At 43.5% G+C, this 22,198-nt stretch overlaps 1 protein-coding gene across 1 annotated transcript in view; it reads left to right on the forward strand.

Moving 5' to 3' along the window:
• DBX2 (developing brain homeobox 2) overlaps window positions 1-22,198 on the forward strand; it is a 50,118-nt gene that overhangs the window by 22,613 nt on the left and 5,307 nt on the right. The window contains exon 2 of the mRNA XM_086937977.1: window positions 12,614-12,706. Coding sequence (XP_086794103.1) covers window positions 12,614-12,706 — 93 coding nt within the window. The remainder of the gene's footprint in view (window positions 1-12,613; window positions 12,707-22,198) is intronic.

Below are 22,198 nucleotides of genomic sequence, written 5' to 3' on the forward strand. Positions count from 1 at the left end.
ACAAGAAAAAAGAGAGCAAAAAGTTCAAGTGATTAATAGTGAGATCCAAAAACGAACAGAATGGATTAACATCAAAGTATCGCAGTGATCAATCTTCTCATTTGGTCATCCATCTATCGGGATGGTATGTCTCTTGATCATAGAGACTTGTTGCCATTCCAACGATAATAGGCTGGATTGGATCAGACCCAGAATCCCTTTAGGCAAAGAATGTGTTGCTAGATAGCAGATCACAAGGGAATGCAGTGCAGTGTAAAACACAAAAAAGTGGTGATTTAAAATAGGGTGATGAGGCCGAAAAAGGAAAACATTTTGGGGCAGATTAGGATAGCGTTTTTTCTGCATCCTCCGGGCCGGCTGAAGCCACCGCCGGCCCGGAGGATACGGAAAAACCGCAGCGGACCCATCAAAGACCCACCGCCACATTAGGATGGCTGGTGGGTCCTGGTTTTCGTCCGCAGCTTTTCCGCCGCGGTTGGCTTACAACCGCGGCGTAAAAGCCCTAATATGGTGGCGGTGTCTCTCAGACACCGCCAGCCATATTAGGATGCCGAAAAAGAAATGCTTTTCCACGGCGGGTTTTCTGCCGTGGAAAAGCATATGGAGCTTCACTGCGGGGGCCCGTTGCGGGCCCCCTGGGTGAAGGAGGGGTGGGGGTGCACATGGGGGGTACCTATGGTACCCCCTGCATTTGTATGCAGTAATCGGCAGGCACCGCGCTGTGCCTGCCTCTTTCTGCATACAAATGCAATGTATGCATTTTTACCATTGTGACGGGTGCAGCTTGAAGCCACACCCGCCGCAATGTTAAAAATGGAGGATGTGACCGCCGGGGTGGCGGTCACATCCTAATTGAACAGGAGGGAACTCCCCAGGCCATGCGGAGGTTCCCTCCTCCTCGATGGTCGCGGACGGACTCAAGTCCGTCCGCGATCATAATGAGCCCCTTAATTAGGATACAGACTCACCCCCTTGTTAAAAGCAGAACAGTGCAAGGGGCAGTTTAAACTGCCCCTTGCACTGTATTCCCTTGTTAGTTATTACAAATATTCCCCAAGTATGTAAAATTAGCCACCTTATCAATAGTCTTCTCCTTTACAGTAAATGTTCTTGTTTTGGTTAGTTTGGGACAAAACCATGGTATATGACTTGGTAAAATTAACTTTTATGTCCAGTCCAGACATAAAGTCTGTAAAAGCAATCAATGATTTTTGCAGACTATTAGCTGTTATGGCCAATAAAACAGTGTTTTCCGCGTATGACTACAATGGGACCGGGTTACCTCCTATTCTGGGAAATTCAAATGCCTTCTCTATTAAATATTCCTCAAAGCCATTTGTGACCATTTGATATTTAACAATCTAGGCAACCATAAGAGACAATCAAAGAAGTTTTAATAAATGGAAGGGAATTAAGCTACGAAATGTTTGTAAAGAAAACAATTTATTAAGAGTTAAAAAGAACAATATCACATTCACAGATTTAATATGTACGTTAAAAGAGTGTAGTTTAAACAAACTAGACTTAAAACAACAATCTATAAATCACATGGCATGAATCACAATGCAAATGAGAACATATATAAAGTTAAAAAACACTGGAAGTGGCAGATTGGTACTCTACGCGCGTTTCGGCGGCCAGCGCCTTCTTCTGGAGTAGCCACAAAAAGTTTCTAAAAAAATAAATAAATATAGACAGAAATAAGGATTACACACATAGGTAAATGACTTTACAACAAGAGAACAGTTTACAGATTTTACAGTAGCTTAAAAATTGAACCTTCCTATTTAAGATAGTCACCAAATAATGACAAATCTTATCAAATTTTTTCATTTCCTTGTAATACTGACTAATATGGAAAAGTAATACAAATTTACTTGAATAGGCCCTGTGGTAGAAAATAGATAGGGGCAATGAACCCTCTTTAAGACCATGTAGATATTGATGGCCTTTTAACAAAACTGGCAGAAAAAGATTAGAATGATAATCTATACTTACAAAAAGTTGTTGTAATGATGTAAGGAAAATACTTTTCTTTCTTAGTTTCTTTAGAGAGCGGTTCTAGCTGTCTGGTAACAAGAGTCTAAAGAAAAATTTATTTTCTATATTAATCCTAGCTTTATGCGACATTGATATATATGTATATATTTTAGCAATTATAAGACACTTACATGATATGTAGATATAGCGTGTAAAGCTCAATGGCGACGTCTAGTCAAGATAGGACATTAGTATTTTATTTCCTAGATGGATGGATTCCAAACAAGAAAATATCACGCTGTAAAATCACAAGGGACATATATATCAATGTCGCATAAAGCTAGGATTAATATAGAAATAAATTTTTCTTTCGACTCTTGTTACCAGACAGCTAGAACCGCTCTCTAAAGAAACTAAGAAAGAAAAGTATTTTCCTTACATCATTACAACAACTTTTTGTAAGTATAGATTATCATTCTAATCTTTTTCTGCCAGTTTTGTTAAAAGGCCATCAATATCTACATGGTCTTAAAGAGGGTTCATTGCCCCTATCTATTTTCTACCACAGGGCCTATTCAAGTAAATTTGTATTACTTTTCCATATTAGTCAGTATTACAAGGTAATGTAAAAATTTGATAAGATTTGTCATTATTTGGTGACTATCTTAAATAGGAAGGTTCCATTTTTAAGCTACTGTAAAATCTGTAAACTGTTCTCTTGTTGTAAAGTCATTTACCTATGTGTGTAATCCTTATTTCTGTCTATATTTATTTATTTTTTTAGAAACTTTTTGTGGCTACTCCAGAAGAAGGCGCTGGCCGCCGAAACGCGCGTAGAGTACCAATCTGCCACTTCCAGTGTTTTTTAACTTTATATATGTTCTCATTTGCATTGTGATTCATGCCATGTGATTTATAGATTGTTGTTTTAAGTCTAGTTTGTTTAAACTACACTCTTTTAACCTACATATTAAATCTGTGAATGTGATATTGTTCTTTTTAACTCTTAATAAATTGTTTTCTCTACAAACATTTCGTAGCTTAATTCCCTTCCATTTATTAAAACTTCTTTGATTGTCTCTTATGGTTGCCTAGATTGTTAAATATCAAATGGTTACTTTTCCCTGGTCTAGGAATCTATTTTCTATGATCTCAGGGCGTCCTTGTTAAATATACGCTAATCAAAGCCATTTGTGTACAATAAAAAAAATTGAGCTAGAATGCACCCCTGCCGAACACCTTCTGTGGAAACAATGGGCTTAGTCTTCTGCCCCCGGGCCATATTGCATAGCAACAGTGATGGACGCATACAGCCTACGCAGGAGGGAGATAAGGGGTTCTTCAATGATCATTTTCCCTATCTGTCCCGACAAAATCTCCTGATTAACAGTGTCAAAAGCACTGGATAAGGCCATGAAGGCTAGGTGGATAGACCCTCTCCTGGCCTTTATGTACTTACCCATTTTTGTCATTCTACTGAATATTTTATCTTAAGTTTTAAGAAATCTGTAATCACCCTTGTGTCATGCAATGTTATGTGAATACATTTTTTTTCAAGCATGTTGGGGACAAAAGATTAGTTTGCTGAAATAATATTTAAAAATAATAATCAAAAACAATATGGTCAGTCACTATGTTTAAAAAGCTGGTAGGGCAAATACATTAGGCTACATGGTGTAAGAGCTTGTCTCTGAGCGTTTTCGTGAGTTGGACTAGAATCAAGAATGCTCTGGAAGGACCACCATAGCAAAACAACACATGTTCATGTGTATTGTTTTTGATGTGATATCTTCTAAATATCTTTGAGATGATGACTCACTTCTCCATTCTCCTATTACAACAGTGGTATGCTCCCTTGGTTAAAGCTACTCATTCTACTATTGGGTACCCAGTTGCTCTTATTATAATCAGCCAAAACCAACACCAGTTTCTCTACAGCCTGGTGAGAGGAGACAGTAACCTGCCTTGTCTGTGGATGAAGGTACATTTTGGGCACACGTTTTGGACTGCAGAGTTTGATGCTGTTCGGGTGGAGTATTAGAAAACATGGAAAAGCTGTTCCAGTGGGCAGCTGATGATGGTGGGGCATAATACTTGCCCTGAATTTAAGGGAGCAAGTGATGCAAGCAAGCTAGACTTCTTCTAGGCGGGTTGTGTTAGGTTCCACCTAGAACATTTTCAAAAAGGGTGAAACTGTTTTTTTAAAGCACATTTTTACATACATTTGCTCAAAATCCATGGGCTCTAAGAGGTCACTCAAGAGCACAGCAAGCTTAATTGGCTTGCTCTACCAGCCATTAAAGCCTAACCCTCTTCAGGAATTTGCATATTTTTTTTTTTTTACAATATGTGCAGTGGGTGCCCCAGTGTGTCAATCATTTTCTCTATTGTGCCAGGTCCTTAATTTTGTTCTTGATTCCTCACATGCTATGGTTGCACCTTTATGTAAATCTTGCGCCATATGTTCAAAAAGACAAAGAATTCTTGCTAATAGGTGACTTCAACCTTCACAGCGAACTTACAAATTGTAAAGAAGCACAAGCATTTCTTAACGATCTCTCACTGCTAGGTCTCGAACCACACAATGTGGGCCCAACTCACGTGGCCGGACACACCCTAGACCTGATAATAACCAATTTCCCGAGTGTCATGTGCCTTTCCCCTACACAGGTCATCTGGACTGACCATTTTATCCTTGAGTTCTATACTCCCTATCCTGTAACCACTATCCTCAAAACCACCAATATCCCTGAAATACGGCGGCAATGGCATAAAGTTAATGAGACCTCCTTTGCAGAGAAATTTGTTCAACCCTACCATGTGAAGATATCAACAAAGCTATTGATATGTTCAGCAAAGCCACTAAAACAGCCATAGATGAGATAGCCCCATTAAAACAATTTAGACCCCGACCAGCCAAAAAACAAGAGATCTGGTTCTCTGAAGAGCTCAGGAATCTAAAGAAAACAGCCAGGAAATTAGAAAAGATTTGGAGATCTACCCATCTTGTAACAGATAGGAAACATTATTGGGACGCTCTAAGTGTATACCATAAAGCTATTAGAACGGCTCGAAAAACCCATATTACCACCCTTATTACGGCTGCAGACAACTCTCCCAGAGTATTATACCAGGTCCTTCACTCTTTCACTAATCCTACAGCATGTGAGAGTGCAGACACTTCGTCACAACTACTTTGCGACAATATATCTCAATTTTTCTCTAACAAAATTGATCTCATCTATGCGAAAATAGTCAACTCTAACAACAAGTTGACTACCAATGTAGTCCCTATCTTTCAGGATTCAGAACTTGATAGTGGCCCTCATACTTTAGACTTCTTCCCCCCTATCACTTCTAAAGAGGTGTCTCTGCTCACGACGCAGATTAAAAGTGGAAGTCCTGATGATATCATCCCGGCAAGACTCATGCCCACCTTGCTCGGAATTTTATCTCCCACCATCGAAAAACTTGTTAACTTATCCCTCTGTACAGGTTCTGTCCCCAAGCAGTGGAAACAGGCCTTAGTTAGGCCAATCAGGAAGAATACCACAACTCCATGGACTGATTTATGAAATCTCAGACCTATCTCGTTGCTGCCATTCCTGGGAAAGCTCACTGAGAAATATGTTAATCGTCATTTATCCAGCTACATTGAGAAAGCTGGCGGCCTAGACTACTCCCAATCTGGGTTTAGGCCGAAACACAGTACAGAGTCCACCCTCCTGTCTGTTACTGACGATCTGCATATGTTTCAGGACAAAGGCTACTCGGTAATTTTGGTGTTATTAGACCTTTCAGCAGCGTTCGACAGCGTGTCACACAACATCCTTATTGACCGGTTGTCGAACGTAGGGGTTAAGAACAAGGCCCTTGCTTGGCTAAGGAGTTTTCTTACGGATCGCACCCAGACTGTCACCATGGGTGAATACCGATCAACTGAGGTAGAGATTATGAAAGGGGTGCCACAGGGCTCTTGTTTGAGCCCAACACTCTTTAACATCTACGTGGCACCCCTGGCAAGAGTGATGCGCAAATTTGGTTTCATCCCCGTGTCATATGCGGATGACACGCAGCTCCTCTTTCCCTTTCAAAATCTCACCACGGAAATAAGAAACTCCTTCTCCGCTGGCATGAAACCCGTCGCACAGTGGATGTCCACCAACTTCCTACAGTGCAATGTCAACAAGACGGAAGTAATGCTGTTTGGAGATGCCAAATTACTGTGGACCCCTGACTGGTGGCCATCTGATCTGGGTACTGTTCCGGAGCCCAGATTGTCAAAAATCTGGGGATGCGCCTTGATCACGACCTTTCCCTCAAACAGCACAGTAACATGGTAGCTGGCTCATGCTTCCACACCATCAGCATGATGCGCAGAATTTTTCCCCTGCTACCGGATTCCTTCAGAAAAACCCTGGTGCAAGCCCTTATATTGAGTCGTATTGACTACTGTAACGGACTGCTCCTCTCTGCTAATGAAGGAGTTCTGGATAGGCTCCAGGTGGTCCAGAATACGGCAGCTCGCCTTGTCCTAAATGCTCCCCCCAGAACAGCATCAAAACCTCTACTACAGAAACTACACTGGTTGAGTATTCGACAAAGAGCCAAGTTTAAGATATGTTGCATTATCCATAAATGCTTAAACGGAAATGGCCCCACATACCTGGAGCAGAAATTTATCCCCTACACTCCTTCTAGATCTTTGAGATCTAGTGGAAATTTTCTGTTGGCAGTACCTCGTGTAAAAAAAAACAGACACGGAGGGAAAGCTTTATCTGTTGCAGGGCCCACACTGTGGAACAAACTTCCTCTGGCCCTCAGGCTCTGCACAGACCATTTAAAATTCAGGAAGCTACTGAAAACTCTGCTGTTCACTGACAAAATCTAGACCCTGCCCCTCATCTGCATATATATTTAAACTCTATTTGGTATCACAGCGCAGAGATACTCCGGTTGGAGTCGATTCCAGCGCTATAGAAACCCATAAATAAATAAATAAATAAAATATGTCAAGAATTATTTACAATATTCAACTTCAAATATTTGCAAATATGTACCTGGTTTGCTGGAAACTGGGAGATCGAAAATACACTCCAAAATGTAAACCTCATAAAAAAGGAGATAGGGCCTTGGTACAGGGCTCTAATTGATGCAGAGGATCTATATCTTCCTCCTCCCTACATAGTATGGTACTCATCAACCCTGGAAAATGCCTCAGCTGATTTTTTTTTTCCCTTCATAATTTATATAAGTACGTTAAGTCAGCTTCTTTAAAGAGGAATCATTTCTTTGTGGTGAATAGATTATACTACACACCACAAAAGATTGCTAGGTTTGCCCCAAACTCAGCGCCGAAGTGCCCGAGGTGTGGTCTGGTGGAGGCGGACGATATACATATTACATACTTGTACATCTAAGGGTCTTTTGGGAGAAAGTTGAGAGGGCATTGGAGGGAATTTTTTTAAAGTTAAGATTAGTCTTAATTTGCCTTTAGTTGTTTTTGATATTGAAAATAATCCTACTCATCAACTGTCTAACAAATTGACTGGTTTACTCCTCTGCTTGATATTAGTGGCCCGCAGAGAGATCTGCAGATTGTGGAAAGACCCCGAGCCACCGCACTATGAGATCTGGGTGAGAGCAGTATTGAGTATGGCGAGACTAGACCAAGGGGAGGGGAATATTTGGGTACCACTAATTAGCTGGGGCACAGAAATGAGGTTGGTTTAACCTCCTATGGTCCAATGATTACACCAAGCCTCGCACAAAAGAAGCTGGCCTGGTCGGCCTAAAAGCGAATGCAAGAGCTTGGACCCAGGGCGCCCAGTTTGAAAGTGGGACCTTATGCGAAAATTGCAGATGCTTAAGGTGAAACGAGGACAAAAAAAAAGAATTATTTACAATATGCCATAGTCATACTTTTGCTATAGACTGAATTCATATTCAATGATGATCAATATATTAAAAATTGCTTCCATTATGTCAATTCCAGCAGTTTCAATCACAAGAAAGATGGACTAAGAGCACATAAAGGTCCAGCATACGTGCTCCGAGGTAAATGTTATCAACTAAGGGTATGCAGTTCCTGGGAAGGAGAGTATCAGGGCAGGCACATAGGAACCAGAGGTTAGGAGACGGTTCCTTTTGGATTTATGTTCCAAACACACCCACATGGGTGTCATGCTTCATCATAGAGCTTGCTCCTCATCGGGCCGGCGCTGCAATGCCCAACAGCACCCTCAAGGGGGCTCTTTATCGAAGATCTTTTGTCCCAATGTCGTATGCAAGGTGCAAGTATAGGGCCAAAGGTGTAGATGGGTGAAAATAGGTGCCAGTGTATAAAAGGAGTAATTTTAAATAAACTAAGAAAGTCTCCGAAAATTATTTTAATCGTTGGATATGCTTGTCCTGTTAAAAACGTGGCCGTCGCCAGTAGAGACAACGATCTCTTGTTTCCAAAAAAGGGTTAAAAGGTCAACCTGTTTCTTGCGTCAATAATGATCAAAGGGGCAAATCATTAGGACCAGTGGAATCTAATCTACATAGCGTTTGGAACCTGGGGTGGAGTATATGGTAATCCAAACACCATATAGGTGTACCTCACACTAGTTACCTGAAGGCTGACCCAATTTGGGTAGTATCCATGCCTCCTCGAGTAAGAGCTGAGACCATGCTAAATTATAGCATGAGAGTCCAGGTGATAATGCTCCTCTTGCGCCTTGGAAGAACATTTTCAAACAGTATTTTTTAAAGCTTGTTTTTACATAAATCTGCCCAAAATCCATAGGCTCAAAAAGGGCACTGAAACTTTATTTACTTGCTGTACCAGTCAGTGAAGCCTGACAGTCCCCAGGAACTTACCCCATTTTTTGGGTGCCAGTGTGTGTCAATAGTTATCTCTATTGTGCCAGGGCCTGCATTTTGTTGTTGATTCCTCACATGCTATGGTTGTGTCTTTATGTCAAGAAGTATTTACAATAGGCCAGAGCCAGAATGTTGCTATTGACTGAATTCATATTCAATAATGACCCATATGTAAAAATGACTTCCATTATGTCAATGCCAGCATTTTATCATGGTTGCCAACTCCCTCTCGCCCCCATATGTCATGGTTGTTCTTCAGATGCCCCGAAATATGCCCTGTATTTTCTCATCAAAATGTTGCCATGGATGTCCCATATTCCATATTCCAAGACTCACCGCTAGTGTGCTAGGACTTTTAGAAGGGTACACCTTATTCTAAGAATTAAGACAAGTATGTGAGCTCAGACTTTTGGCGTGGTAAGGTAATACTAAGAATTATGTCCAATGAACCAGCACTAGCGTTTTTTTCTAAATGCGTGCTGCTTATGCCAAAAATGATGCCCAGTCTGCCGTCTCAAACCTACCAAGAGCTACCTCCAATGTGCCAGTTGTAGATGTTTTTCATGGCAGCCCCTTCTGCCAAGAGTGACGTCCAGTATGCCAGCACCAGCAGTTTGCCACAGGTATCCCCTATACTAAGAATTATCTCTAGTGTACCAGCGCCATTGGTTTGTCTTTTGTCTGGAATTACTTCAAGTATGTCAGCAAAAACATTTTGCAATGGGTGCCAATTTGCCAAGAACTACGTCTAGCATGCTGGTGCCAGCATTTTAACACAGATGCCTCATATGACAAAAATGTCACTTAGTGTGCTAATGCCAGCATATTCTCATGGGTAACTTCATGTCACAAATTACCTCCACTATGAAGCATTTTGCTATTGGTGCCTGGGTAAGCCAATAATTACCTCTTGCAGAAGAATTTCAGGCATAACACACTCACATACACACTCTCCTCACTCCTCTCGGTTAAATGTATTTACCAGTGGCATAACGCAGTTTGAGGGGGCCCCCCTGCAAGGTACATGGAGGACCCGCGGACCATAGAACTGTGCTGAGGGGGCCCCTTGCAGCTCGGGATCCCTCCCCCGAACCGTGGCGTGTTCGGAGGCCTGTATTGCGCCACTGGTATTCACTCGTGCTCATTCTCACTTACTCACATTGCCTCACTTTCACACCTCCACTCCACACTCTCTCACATTGCCTGACACGTTCTTTTGCTCTCACACAGTCTCACACTCTCATTCATTCTCACTCGCTGACTCACAGTCAACCTCCCTCTCACGTATTCTCACTTAGTTGTTTGTTCTTCATTCTCATTGACTCAACTTTGACTGATACACACACACACATTCACATGCACGGGCGCACACATGCTCCCTTTTGCTCCCTTATATTCCCTCACCCACCCTCATTGCCATTCCTTGATATTCACTCTCTTTCTCTCTCTCCACACTCATTCATTCTCACTGACTTAGGGCCTGATTTAGATCTTGGCAGACAGGTTACTCTCTCACAATGGTGACGGATCTCCCTGCTGCCAAAATATGAATTCCATTATATCCTATGGGTTTTATATATCGGCTGACGGGATAACCATCACTGTTGTGATGGAGCAACCCGTACCCCACGATCTAAATCAGGCCCTATGTCACTTTTACTCACTTGCTCTCAGGGCCGGACTGGGAACCCAAACCAGCCCTGGCAAAGTGCTTGGCCGCCCCGCCCCCCCCCCACACCCACCCCCCCATGGCGGTTGGGGGTGCTGCCAAGCTCTTTGCCAGGGCCGGTTTTCGGCCGATTTTGTAACAGGGCCGATTTTGCAGCTACGCTGCAAAAACGGCCCCCAGGGGCCCAAAACCGGCCCCATCCATGCGGCCCACCGGGGGATTGCCCGGTGCCCGCTACGGCCAGTCCGGCCCTGCTTGCTCTCACTCTTACTCTTATTCACTCTAGCATTCTAACTGTCACACCTATTCTCACTCCAAACACACACACACACACACACACATGCTCTTGCACACAAACCCATATGGATGCACACATTTGAGAGACTTTACTTGCCTTCAGCTGCTTGCACCATACCACTTCAGCTGTCAGTGTTAGAGTCTCAAGACAGGAAAATAGATCCCTCCCGCCTCAGGCACCAATGCAGGAAATTGGAAGCTTGAGTCTGCACTTTGATGCATAAGCTCCAACTTTCAGTTTCTTTTTTTTGCACCTCCCCCGACGAGTCATATGGTGGAACCAGTGAGGTTCCCGACACCAACCCCCACCCGTGACGAGGTGAGAGAGGGTAAGGTGAAAGTCTGATTGACAGGTAGCCCTGGCACCGCAAGGTGTAAGCCTAAAGTGCCAGGGGCTACTTGTTCTAGGGACACTGCAGAGGCCTGACTTTACCAAACCTGGACAGTCTGTCTGATGGCTGGTGCAGGAGTGGCTCTGCCCCTGCACCAGCCATCAGCCTGCACTGAGGGTAGACATCATTTTTCATTATACTGGTAGTGAAACAAGTATAAAACGAATTATTCACTACTACTGCTTCACCACTGCTTTAAAACTCTAAATAAATAAAAAAGGACAAAAATGAGGAGGGCAAAGCCCTGATGCCAAATGGGTGAGCTATAACTGGTACATTCACAGACTTAAAGGCCACTGGAAGCAAATTCACAGGGCAGCCCAGAAACGTTGACAGCCAGGTTAATGCAGGTTGCCTTGCCACATGAGGACTATTGGCATTGGAAAAATAGTGCAGCAACAACGTGAAAGAATGTTGGAACGTGTTTTATGTTGATGCCATCGTAACCTGAGAAAGTTAGATTTCAGTCTGTTGTCCATGTATTTCAGTACAGAGGGAATCCTTATGTTCAGTAAAACAAATTAAGGAAAGATTGTCACCTGCATGATATCACACATTGAACATTTCTTGGTACTTTTTACACTAACCCTTACATAGAGATAACCTTCCCTTAGTGTGGGTGTACAAAGTCCTTTAGATCAGGAAATAATGCAACAATTTGCAACAGACAAGGCTGTATTATGTGTAGCTGTGCTTTATATGTTCTGTTTGGATAAGCCACCACAATATCAGAAAAGGAAGGACAGCTACAGCATTTTAGCAACAGGAGGTTGTTTCCGCCTAGTTGGTGGACTGAACCTCAATTTGTAAAGGTGTTGATGAAGAAGAGTAGGAGAAAGAACAATGAATAAGAAGGGCTAAGAGCGATGATGAATATGGATAAGTAAATTAAATATTCCTTATTTGAGTGACTAGTTAGTGTATGATCATGTTAAATAGCACTTTCATTCTCCAAAAGGCTCAGTACTCAATGTATTGACCCCTAACCTGTGGCCCTCAAAATACACAAACCTCTGCAACTGGTGGATTTACCCACTGAGCTATCTTACCATCCCTTGGCAGCATGGCAATGAGCTGACTCAGAAGTATGACACCCACTCTATTCGGGTTAGCCAGATTCAAGCCTCTGTCCTGCATCAAACAATATCCTTTGGCCATAAACTGATATGGGATGTTAGATACGAGAATATCACGTCAATTAAGGATCAAACAATTAAATGGAATTTCCCCTGCTTCGGTGTATGCATAATTGATATATAAAAAAAAGTTAAGATGAGATGTTAAGTAGAGAAATTTAATTTAGGAAATAACCCATTATTGTGACTTTCTGTACGACTATTTGTGAATGTATTGTGGTGATTTAACACTGTAATAATGGGCACTGCGTGTTTTTCTGCTCTATTTCCAGCGGTCTCCAAGCCCTGCTTCCCGGGCGCCTCTCCCTGCTCCCTCTGCTGCGGTAGGTCCTGGCAGCAGCCGGCCTCCCCCACTGCTTTTCCAAGTAAGTTTTTATGCTTCATCAGTGATGCTTGAGAAGGTCTCTAAGCCCTAGCTGCAGGCTCTAATGTGCTACGGGAAGCTAATTGGGGGTGCAATGGCAGAGAGCTAATTCCTCAATAAAAATCACAGCGGCTCCTATTCAGGAGGCCTCCAAAGATTTATCAAACTTAAGTACCCTGAACAATCGGGCAGGATTCCTGCAGCTTGAGGCTGGCCCCATCCCGCGCCAGGAGGAGGCTGCCAGAGTGCCTTTCACTTCACAAGACCAGTCTGTATCCATATTACCCTTCATATACAAAGAAAAAGAAAGTTTAGTTTAAGCACAGCAGATCATATTAGATTTGTTCAACATTCTCAAAGCCATATTTTCCAGCAGGCTTTAGGATATTTGACAAAGCGCCTCCATACCTCACTCCCTCCATTTATGGGATTCAACCTTACACATGTGTGCACAGCAAATCTGAGTGACTCTCACAAAGAGCAAAAGGCCCCACAAATTCCACACAACCTTGAGCTACACGCTACCTCTGGACTATGTCGCGTCCTTCATTGTTGGACACCACACTACCACATCATCGGTGCCACACTCTGCTGCTGCGCGTTACATCATTGTGCCACACCTTCAATGGTGACCCCGCAGCACTCGCCATCCCTGTGCCCACGCTATACCACACTTTCACTGGCTTGCTCACCGTGCCACCCCATCATTGCACTCTCAGCAGAGGGCCTCAAGCATCTTAACACTGTCATTGTTGAGTCTCTCATGCTCGCACTATCATTGGAACCCATACTGTCCCACACCGCAACTGGGCTCCACATTAAGCGACACTGTCGCAATTGCTGTCCAGGTGAACACTGGTTCCTGCAATTTGTTTTCACCATCACTACTGGATCCTGCCACACACAGCATTCCTATCTGCCCTATTGTCACGCTTCACCATTGGCGCTCTGCGCAGTATTTAAGGAAGGAGTGCACTACCACTGTTTTACTGTCCATTTCTCATACCCTGAATAAACACACTCTGTGTTGATCAAAGCAACCAAGAGGCCTTACTGACACATCCTGCTGATGAAAATTACGACGAGAACGTAAAAGTGACCTTAGAAAACTACTGTGCAAACAACAACCCGATTAACAGCAAAACACCCCAAAGTGTCTAGTAGTAAAACTGATGTTGTCTCATGCCCTCAAACCCTACAACCAATCCCGAGGTGACCAGTGCCGTTGGCAAAATCACAAATTCTCAGTGCACACCCTTACGCAACACAGACGCGTCTACTGTTAGATCAGCTCTGTTTCTGGTGTAGATTCCTATAACCCGAAGGCACTAATGCTGACTACCCAGTACCTGCATATATCACCAACTAGTAATAGAGGATTGCAACTTGATGCATCGTGACACCATCAACATGGCATCTGTAGCACAATATGAAAACAAATCAACAAATGTATACAACTGTCAAATACAAATATCATGTACAACACCAGATATTGTAACACATCCACAATATAATTTCGTAGCCAACAGCAAAAGTTCATAAAAGTATATAAATAGTATTTGGTGGAGAAAGGTGATAGACTTTCATTTTATGATGCTCTAGATCATTTGCAAAGGGGTAGTAACTTAACTCAGTCCAGAATGGGGAGATTCACCATGTTTTTTTTTAACCATATGTTATCAAGCATTTACATGTTTGAATATTTTTCTGATCTTGTAAAGGACAATTTCTGAATTACTCTTGTAAATGTATTAGATAAGTACAATTTGGGGATAAGATGAAAATGTAAGAGTGCATTATGAAGGCCAGTGCACCAATCTACAGTATTATGGAGCAATGCTCCTGCCTTTCACAGTGCACCCTCTGTGAGAAGCATGAATGGCTGGACTGCTGAGGCTTGCTTGTGGGGGGACTGAGGGAATTTAGGGAAAGCCGTGGGGGAGCGAAAAGAGTCTTGTCTAGGCAGGCATTAAACGTTCGCCATTTAATGAGCTGCAAGATTTCTGGGTATCTCTTCAGGGGGCTGACACTTTCCCACAGAGCGTTTTACAAGGACCGGGCCAGCCCACAATGGAGGACAGCGCTGTGACCAATGGGCGCATTCACTTTACTCATCCACACGCGACCCCGCCACAATCCTTCACTGTGCGCATGAACTCTAGGAACCATGGCTGGCTGAAAAAGCCTGGACCAGGGTCAGCGGCCCCTTTGTGTCGCCATAATGCCGGGATCTGTGCGCTAGTCCTTTCTCTGTGCCACATTCCAAGCCAAACTCTGCGCACCATTTAGAGCAGGAAGGCTGTGGAATAAAGCAATGAAAGAAAGTGACTTTTATAGACTCTTTTTAGCTCATCTTCCCATATAGCGCTCTCTACCTGAAAAGGGACTTAGTGTATGAACCGAATGCACACAGGGACCCGCTGAATGCGCGGAGCCCATTATCCAGCCTGGCCATTGTGCTCTAACCAGGAGTGATACACTCCTATCCCGGGAGTGACCTATTAATTGTCCATTTCAATGGGAAGCATTGAGTCCCAGTTATTAAATGGAAACCGTGACTAAAGCCTTTACTCGCTCCTTCGAGGTGGTCTTACAGCAAGATGCATGATGGCCGTTGCACAAATTAAGAGGACATTTATCACCAAAAATCGGAAAAAAGGACAGATTTAATTTGTTTTGCAGGAATGCATTTTAAGAAGCATGCCCACCGCAGCATTAATGCGCCCAGGCCCTTTACACTGCAGCATCCAGTGCAGTCAAACAGAAGGCTGCTGCTGTTTAAGAATCTCTCTTGCGAAGCACTTTCTTGGCCTTTCAATATTGATTCAACCACCTCCAGTGTAGCACGGCTTCTATAGTCAGTGCTAGTGAACAGAATTAGTGAGTTATACTATTACTCCTTCTTGAAGCTTCTTGACTAGTTGCAAATTGTTTCTTCTTGATTCATGGATTTGTCCCACAGAAAAAGCATGAGGAGTTCTACTGATTAAAAACATCAGAGCAAAGAGCAATAGATATCCTAGACATGTGCTACATACATTGTATAGCTCTATACTATCATATATAAGGTCGCACAGCACTTTCGGACTCTGTGCTCCCTTGACATTTTTGGAGCATTGATTGACTGGAATTTAGCAGTTTGTTATGAGTCTCATTTAGAGTTTGATTGTGGTGTAAAATAATAAAATTTCCTTATGAAAATGACTGACTGTATATACTGTCAGACTGATCTTAAAAAAACAGACTGAACCCTTGTTTAAAGGTGGCAGAGCAATTGGTGTATCGATGAGACGTGATTTTGATATGAATGATTGTGTGTCACTCACCACACAATGATGCTGAAGGGCCCACACCAGTTTGTTAATATTTGTATTTATGTAGCTTGCATTTGGGAGAGGAACACTATGGGCCTGATTTCAAGCTGCAAAGAACTGGGGTACTAGTTAAATCACGCGCGATTTTACCATTAAAATGTGGTAAATTTGCAACAATATTGTGCAATTATGAGTAAAACTGCATAGAAATGAGAATGACCGTATGGGGCCAATTTTCCAGTCATAAACAGAGTTCCTGTTTCCGTGGGATTTTAAGCATACATTTACTACCTTCTCTGAGCAATTTGTAAATGTTAGAAGAGACCTGTGGGTGCAGGGTTGTGTAGGAGATGAGAGGAGTAAAGGAGGGAAGAGAGATTTTTGATTAAAAAGAAAAATGGGGAATGTGGCTTTGGCTGCTGCAGCAGCCAAAGCATTATAGGATTTTTCTGGTCGGACTTACCGGTTGTACAATTCGGTGATGTTTCTCCAATACGTGGAAAAAACTATTATAGAAACAAGCATTGGAAATGCAATAGGTCTCTCATTAGGAAAGTTTGAGCTATTGGTCTTATAAATGACTTTTTTAAATTATTGTGTTGATTTTTGAAATAGCTAAAATAATAGCTTTGTCATTTACAATGGCAATAGTTATAACTTTCGCAAACGTTACACCTATAGCATTTGTAATGCAACATGTTTTGTATTTACGTGACTTAAATGTATTGATATTACAAATAACAATGGCTTTTATTTTTTTTAAATGATTAATACTTAAATAAATTATTTAATTTGTAATGGCAATAGCTTAAACTTTTGTAAATAACTTTTGTGAAGATTATGTTCAGTGCTTTTTATTGTGACGAAAATCCAAGAACTGAAGTTAAATGTTAAACATTTTTTGTGATGTGTAATAAAGCTTGAAAGCTTGAAAACAGCTTGAAACATTGTAAGAACATATTTGAACCAGTGATGCTGTAGTGGTGCTGAGTGATGCTGTGGTTGCGCTGACTGATGCTGTGGTTGCGCTGAGCGATTCTGGGGTGGCGCGGTGGCGCTGAGTGATGCTGGGGTGGCGCTGAGTGATGCTGGGGTGGCGCTGAGTGATAATGTGGTGGCGCTGAGTGAGAATGTGGTGGTGCTGGGGTAGAGCTGAGTGATGATGTGGTGATGATGAGTGGTGCTGAGTGATGCTGGTATGGTGCTGAGTGATGCGGTGGTGGCGATGAGTAATGCTGTGGCGTTCAGTGATGCTGTAGTGGCGCATAGTGATGTTGTGGTGCCCCTGAGTGATGCTGTGGTGGTGCTGAGGGGAGCGGGACGAGAGGAGAGAGGTAAGTAGATAGGAGAAGAGAGGTAGAATAAGAGAGGGGAGAGAGGAGAGTAAGGAGAGGGTTGTGTGAGGAGAGGGTTGAGTGAGGAGAGGGGAGAGTGAGGAGAGGGGAGAGTGAGGAGAGGGGAGATGGAGAGGAGAGAGGGTAGTGAGGAGAGGGGAGAGTGAGGAGAGGGGAGAGGGGAGATGGAGAGGAGAGAGGGGAGTGAGGAGAGGGGAGATGGAGAGGAGAGAGGGGAGTGAGGAGAGAAGGTAGTGAGGAGAGAGGGGATTGGGGAGAGAGGGGAGGATGATCAGCCACAGATACTCAGCTTATGAAAGTAGTGCCATGGTTGGGGTAAAGGCCCATCACTGCTGAGGGAAGTTAGCCTTAACACATCATTGCCTATCAAAACTGGGTTTAGCTCCTGTACGCTTTGCATTGTAGGTTTATGTCCAACCATTCACTTGCACACAATAGCTGTGATGCAATAGATTCAACAATCTATCAAAAAATATAATAAAAATGTATTAAATGCTGTCATAATGTCATCATGTTTCTGATGTGCACCGCTGCTCCTACTTGCTGCTGGTCTTATGTTTTTGTTTTTCTTTGTGCTCGCTTTTTACCTAAAATCAATACATTTGGTTATCAAAAAAAAAAAAAAAATGTATTAAAGTCATCAGCCCTGGTTCCCTAATGCCTGAAATAGAAAAGTACCAATAAAATTCCCGTATATTGGGTGCTGCCACCAGAAAATGCATCTCGGGTCACTTGACGAACCTGGAAATGTAACGAACGTTAGCCAAAATCTTCATCTTTTACCATTTATTCCAGGTTATCAACCCTACTGTCCAACTTCACGTTAAATGCTCACCACGCTTTCTGGTTGTTCTGCATCTTTCCCTATGCAGGCGCCTGAAGAGCAACGGATCTTAAGCCGAGCACTGTCTTACTTAAGTCAAAATGCTTCGTAATTAACTGTATAAATCCCAGAGGATACACGTTAAGATATGAAACAAGGAGGTTTATAATCTTAGGTCCATCACGTGGGTCCTTTAATATGTGATTTTTTTCGGAGCAGCAAGGCGTTTGGCCGGCTCTCCAGCACGTCTCTGATGCTTAACAGAGGAGGTTCTTCTGCCGCAAATAATCTGTTGCTAAATTGGTCTATTTATCCTCGCGGCGGCTCTCTTCTGCTGATGGCGTCCAAGCGCGCGTGCCGGAAATAGAACATGTTTTCAGTGGCATCTTCCAAGGGGAGTCTGAAGTCAACCCTGTCTGCGGAACAGCTGTGGACGCACCAGCGCGAGGTACACAACCAGCGAGCTGAAAGAGTGAGGGAGGGGGAGGGGAGGTGAGCTATGCAGAGGGAGGGAGGAGAGAATAAAGAGGTGAAAGATGTGGAGGGGAAGCGAGGAGGAAGGGAAGCGAGCAGCCAAAGGATAGGTAAATGAACAGTAATGGTGGGAAGGAAATGGGATGAGGTAAAAAAAAAAAGGGACGTATTCAGGGCAAGGAAGGAATAAAGAAAGCAAATGAAAGGGGCAAGGAAAATGAATCGTCAGCCTGGGGAAAAAGATAAAGTGGAGGAAGAAAGCAAACGAGGTGAAGGGAAGCAGGAATTCAAAATGGACGAGGAGGGGTTGTGGGAAAATGGTGGCGAAAGGGAGCCATGAAGGGGAAGAAAGGGAAAATCAAAGGTAACCGTAAGAAAAATAAATGTTTTGAAGCGAGGCGCAGAATGTTGGTAACCGTAAGAAAAATAAATGTTTTGAAGCGAGGCGCAGAATGTTGGTGGTATGGACAAGAGTCTTAAAGAGACAAGAATAAGACGGAAGGCAGAGAAGGGGGGGTGGGAGGGGGAGAAATGCGACACGGCGGGCAGGGGAGGGGCGGAGCGGGGAGAGGGTGTGAAAGCAGCAGGGGCCTGGCAGACGGCTGAGGGAACTGAAGAAATGCGACACGGCAGGCAGGGGAGGGGGCGGAGCGGGGGTGTGGGAGGAGTGCAAGGCAGGCGGCTGGGGGCATGTGCACGCGCTTTTAAGCTCAATGCGCATGCGCATTGAGCTTAAATTTCACGGGCACTGCAAGGAATCGCCACGATTCCTTGCAAGTTGGTTAAAGAGTGTTTAAGCCCCCATAGTCTCGCAAGCTCGATGCGCATGCGCATCGACAGGCGAGACCTAAAAAACCTACCCACTCTGTATTAGGCAGAGCAAAATTTCATGTGGTAATTTTTCTCTGTCTGGCTCAGAATCGGTCCTATCAGTTTAATTATTTTAAGAGGGTAAAAACCTAACAGTGTTTTTTATAACATATTTTATTGGTATCTGCACCATAAATAACGCACTGTCCACAGTTCCCGTCCTTCCTCCGCCTTCCTTCCTCCTTCCCGACACAGATTTAGGAACAGACCGAAATAATAAAAAGTCACCGGAGGTCGCCACATAGGCGCCTATTTCCACCGATTTGCATGTCTTCCAAGGCGCTCGCTGCCCTTTCTGATTCGTAAAGTTAGGTTTTTTCTCAGTTTAGGAGTCCTAAAGTTAGGAGTCCTAACTTTACTACTCCTAAACTGATAAATATCCTAACTTTCAGACTTTCGATATTCACAGAAGGCATTTAGGAGTCCTAAAGTTAGGAGTCCTAACTTCTGTGAATACCGAAATGAGTAAGTGCCTTCTGTGAATACCAAAATTATAGTAAGTTTAGGATTGTGTTTTAAGTTAGTTCTGTGAATCGGGCCCCAACACTCTAAATAATACTCCCTGCATAATCCAAGAGGATCCTGAACTTGACGTAGAGGCCTTTGCGACATTGCTAGAATCTGCAGCTGGAGTAGTGTGGCTCACTGGTTAGAGGCGGCAGACCCAGAAGCAGAGGTTGGCCTGGGACCAGGGTTCAATTCCCGACGCGACAGGGTGTTGGGCCAATGTCAGCAGGCTCGATAAATCTCGCCTCGGTGCCACTTTAACCATGGGTCCCACTCAGCAACTCTGGGCAATAGCTTGCTTAATCTCCACAAACGGCCCCATCAACGCCGGGGATGCATGGCTTCACCTCGGGGGTGCCCAGCAGGGACCATCTCACAGGAAAAGCCAGGACGGGTTCCTCAGCGTTATACAGCGCCAGGAAACCTACGGGTAGCAGTGCGCTTTACAAGCTCAAATACATTTACATGTACATATACTGGGCCCTTTGCAGCTACATGCCCGTAAAAATAAGAAGATTAATGCCAGACTCAGACTATTAAAACAAGCCTGCCGTCCTTCTGAGCGAGTCTGGAGAATAACCCCAGAGGAACATGAAAGAACGCTACTCAAATCAAGTATTAAGGAATACAAACTTGTACTGGCGGAAAAAAAATCCATATACTGTACATATAAAATTGAAAACTCATCTTGCACTAAAGAGTTATTTAAGCTAGTACAACAGCTCTCGACCTCTCAACTCCTAGTAGAACCAGAGACTTCACAAGGGTTCTGCGACCAACTGGCCACTTTCTTTCAATCTAAAATCATGGATATTTACACAGGCTTTGATCCAAACCCCAGATTGTCCACTAAAACACCGGTATCCAGCAGGCTGACCAATTGGGTGCCTTTGGATCCCTGCAGCGAGAATAGAGGTCTCTCAAAATTGGTTGCATAATATCTCCTGAGAACGCATGCAGGATCACTTATGGAGGCATGTTCACCAGCAGTTCTCCACATGGCAGCAAACACCATAGCAGAGCCCCTTTGTAAACTCATGAATAATTTGATTCGTTCCAGAATTTATCCGCATAGTTAACAAGCCATTATTACGCCGCTCCTAAAAAAAAAACTATCCTAAATCCAGGGGACTGTAAGAATTATCGGCCCATATCCTTGCTTCCAGTTTCTGCTAAAAACTTGGAGCTGCATCTCAATAAACAGTGGATGGAAACTGCAGAACAACAATCATGGCTTAATGATTCCCAGTTTGGATTTAGGAAACACCATTGGATGGACACGGCTTTAATATCGGCCACTGATTACATCAGGTGTATGGTGGATGAAGGACAGGGTGGTGCTGATTCTTTTGGACCTGTCAGCACCATTCAATACCATCTCACCTATTCTGGTGCAGGACAGACTCCAGAGTCTTGGTGTCTCTCATCAAGCACTAGCCCTCCCGTCCTCATTCCTGACAGGGAGATCTCAAAAGGTGAAACTATCGTATTTTCACTCAGATCCCTTTGTCTTACCTTGTGGAGTTCTGCAGGGATCTTCTCTGAGCCCCACACTTTTTAACCTATATGTGGCACCTTTAGCAACCGTGATTCACTCATTTGGATTGGAGGTAGTGTCACATGCAGATGACACACAGATCATGGTTACTATCCCCAAAGGCTCATGCTCAATGTCAGAAAACATTCTCGGGTGCATGATGAAAGTGGCAGAATGGATGTCTGTTAACTTCATGAAACTCAATGGGGAGAAAACAGAAGTGATGATATTCGGATCAGGGACATCAAAGGGGAACAGCAAGTGTTGGCCTCAATCTCTAGGATGCTGTCCTGTCCCGAGCAAGAAGACTAAGAACCTTGGAGTTCTGATGGCTATTGAACTTTACTTTAATGTTCACATGAACCGCACCATCTCTACGTGTACCTGGCTCATAAGAATGCTAAAAAAAATTTCCCTCTCATCCAACGACCGACCAGCATGAATACAGGTAGCACTGGTCTTGGTAATGTTCAGACTGGATAACTGCAACTCACTATACCTGGTCGCCAATAAGAGTATGCAGTACAAACTTAAGGTGCTGCAGAATGCACTGTCAAGACTTGTTCTGGACATTCCCAGGAAACAATGTGCCAGGAAGGGACTAGAATCCCTG

This window comes from Lissotriton vulgaris, chromosome 1_1 (assembly GCF_964263255.1).
Source record: "Lissotriton vulgaris chromosome 1_1, aLisVul1.2, whole genome shotgun sequence".
Lineage (NCBI taxonomy): Eukaryota > Metazoa > Chordata > Amphibia > Caudata > Salamandridae > Lissotriton > Lissotriton vulgaris.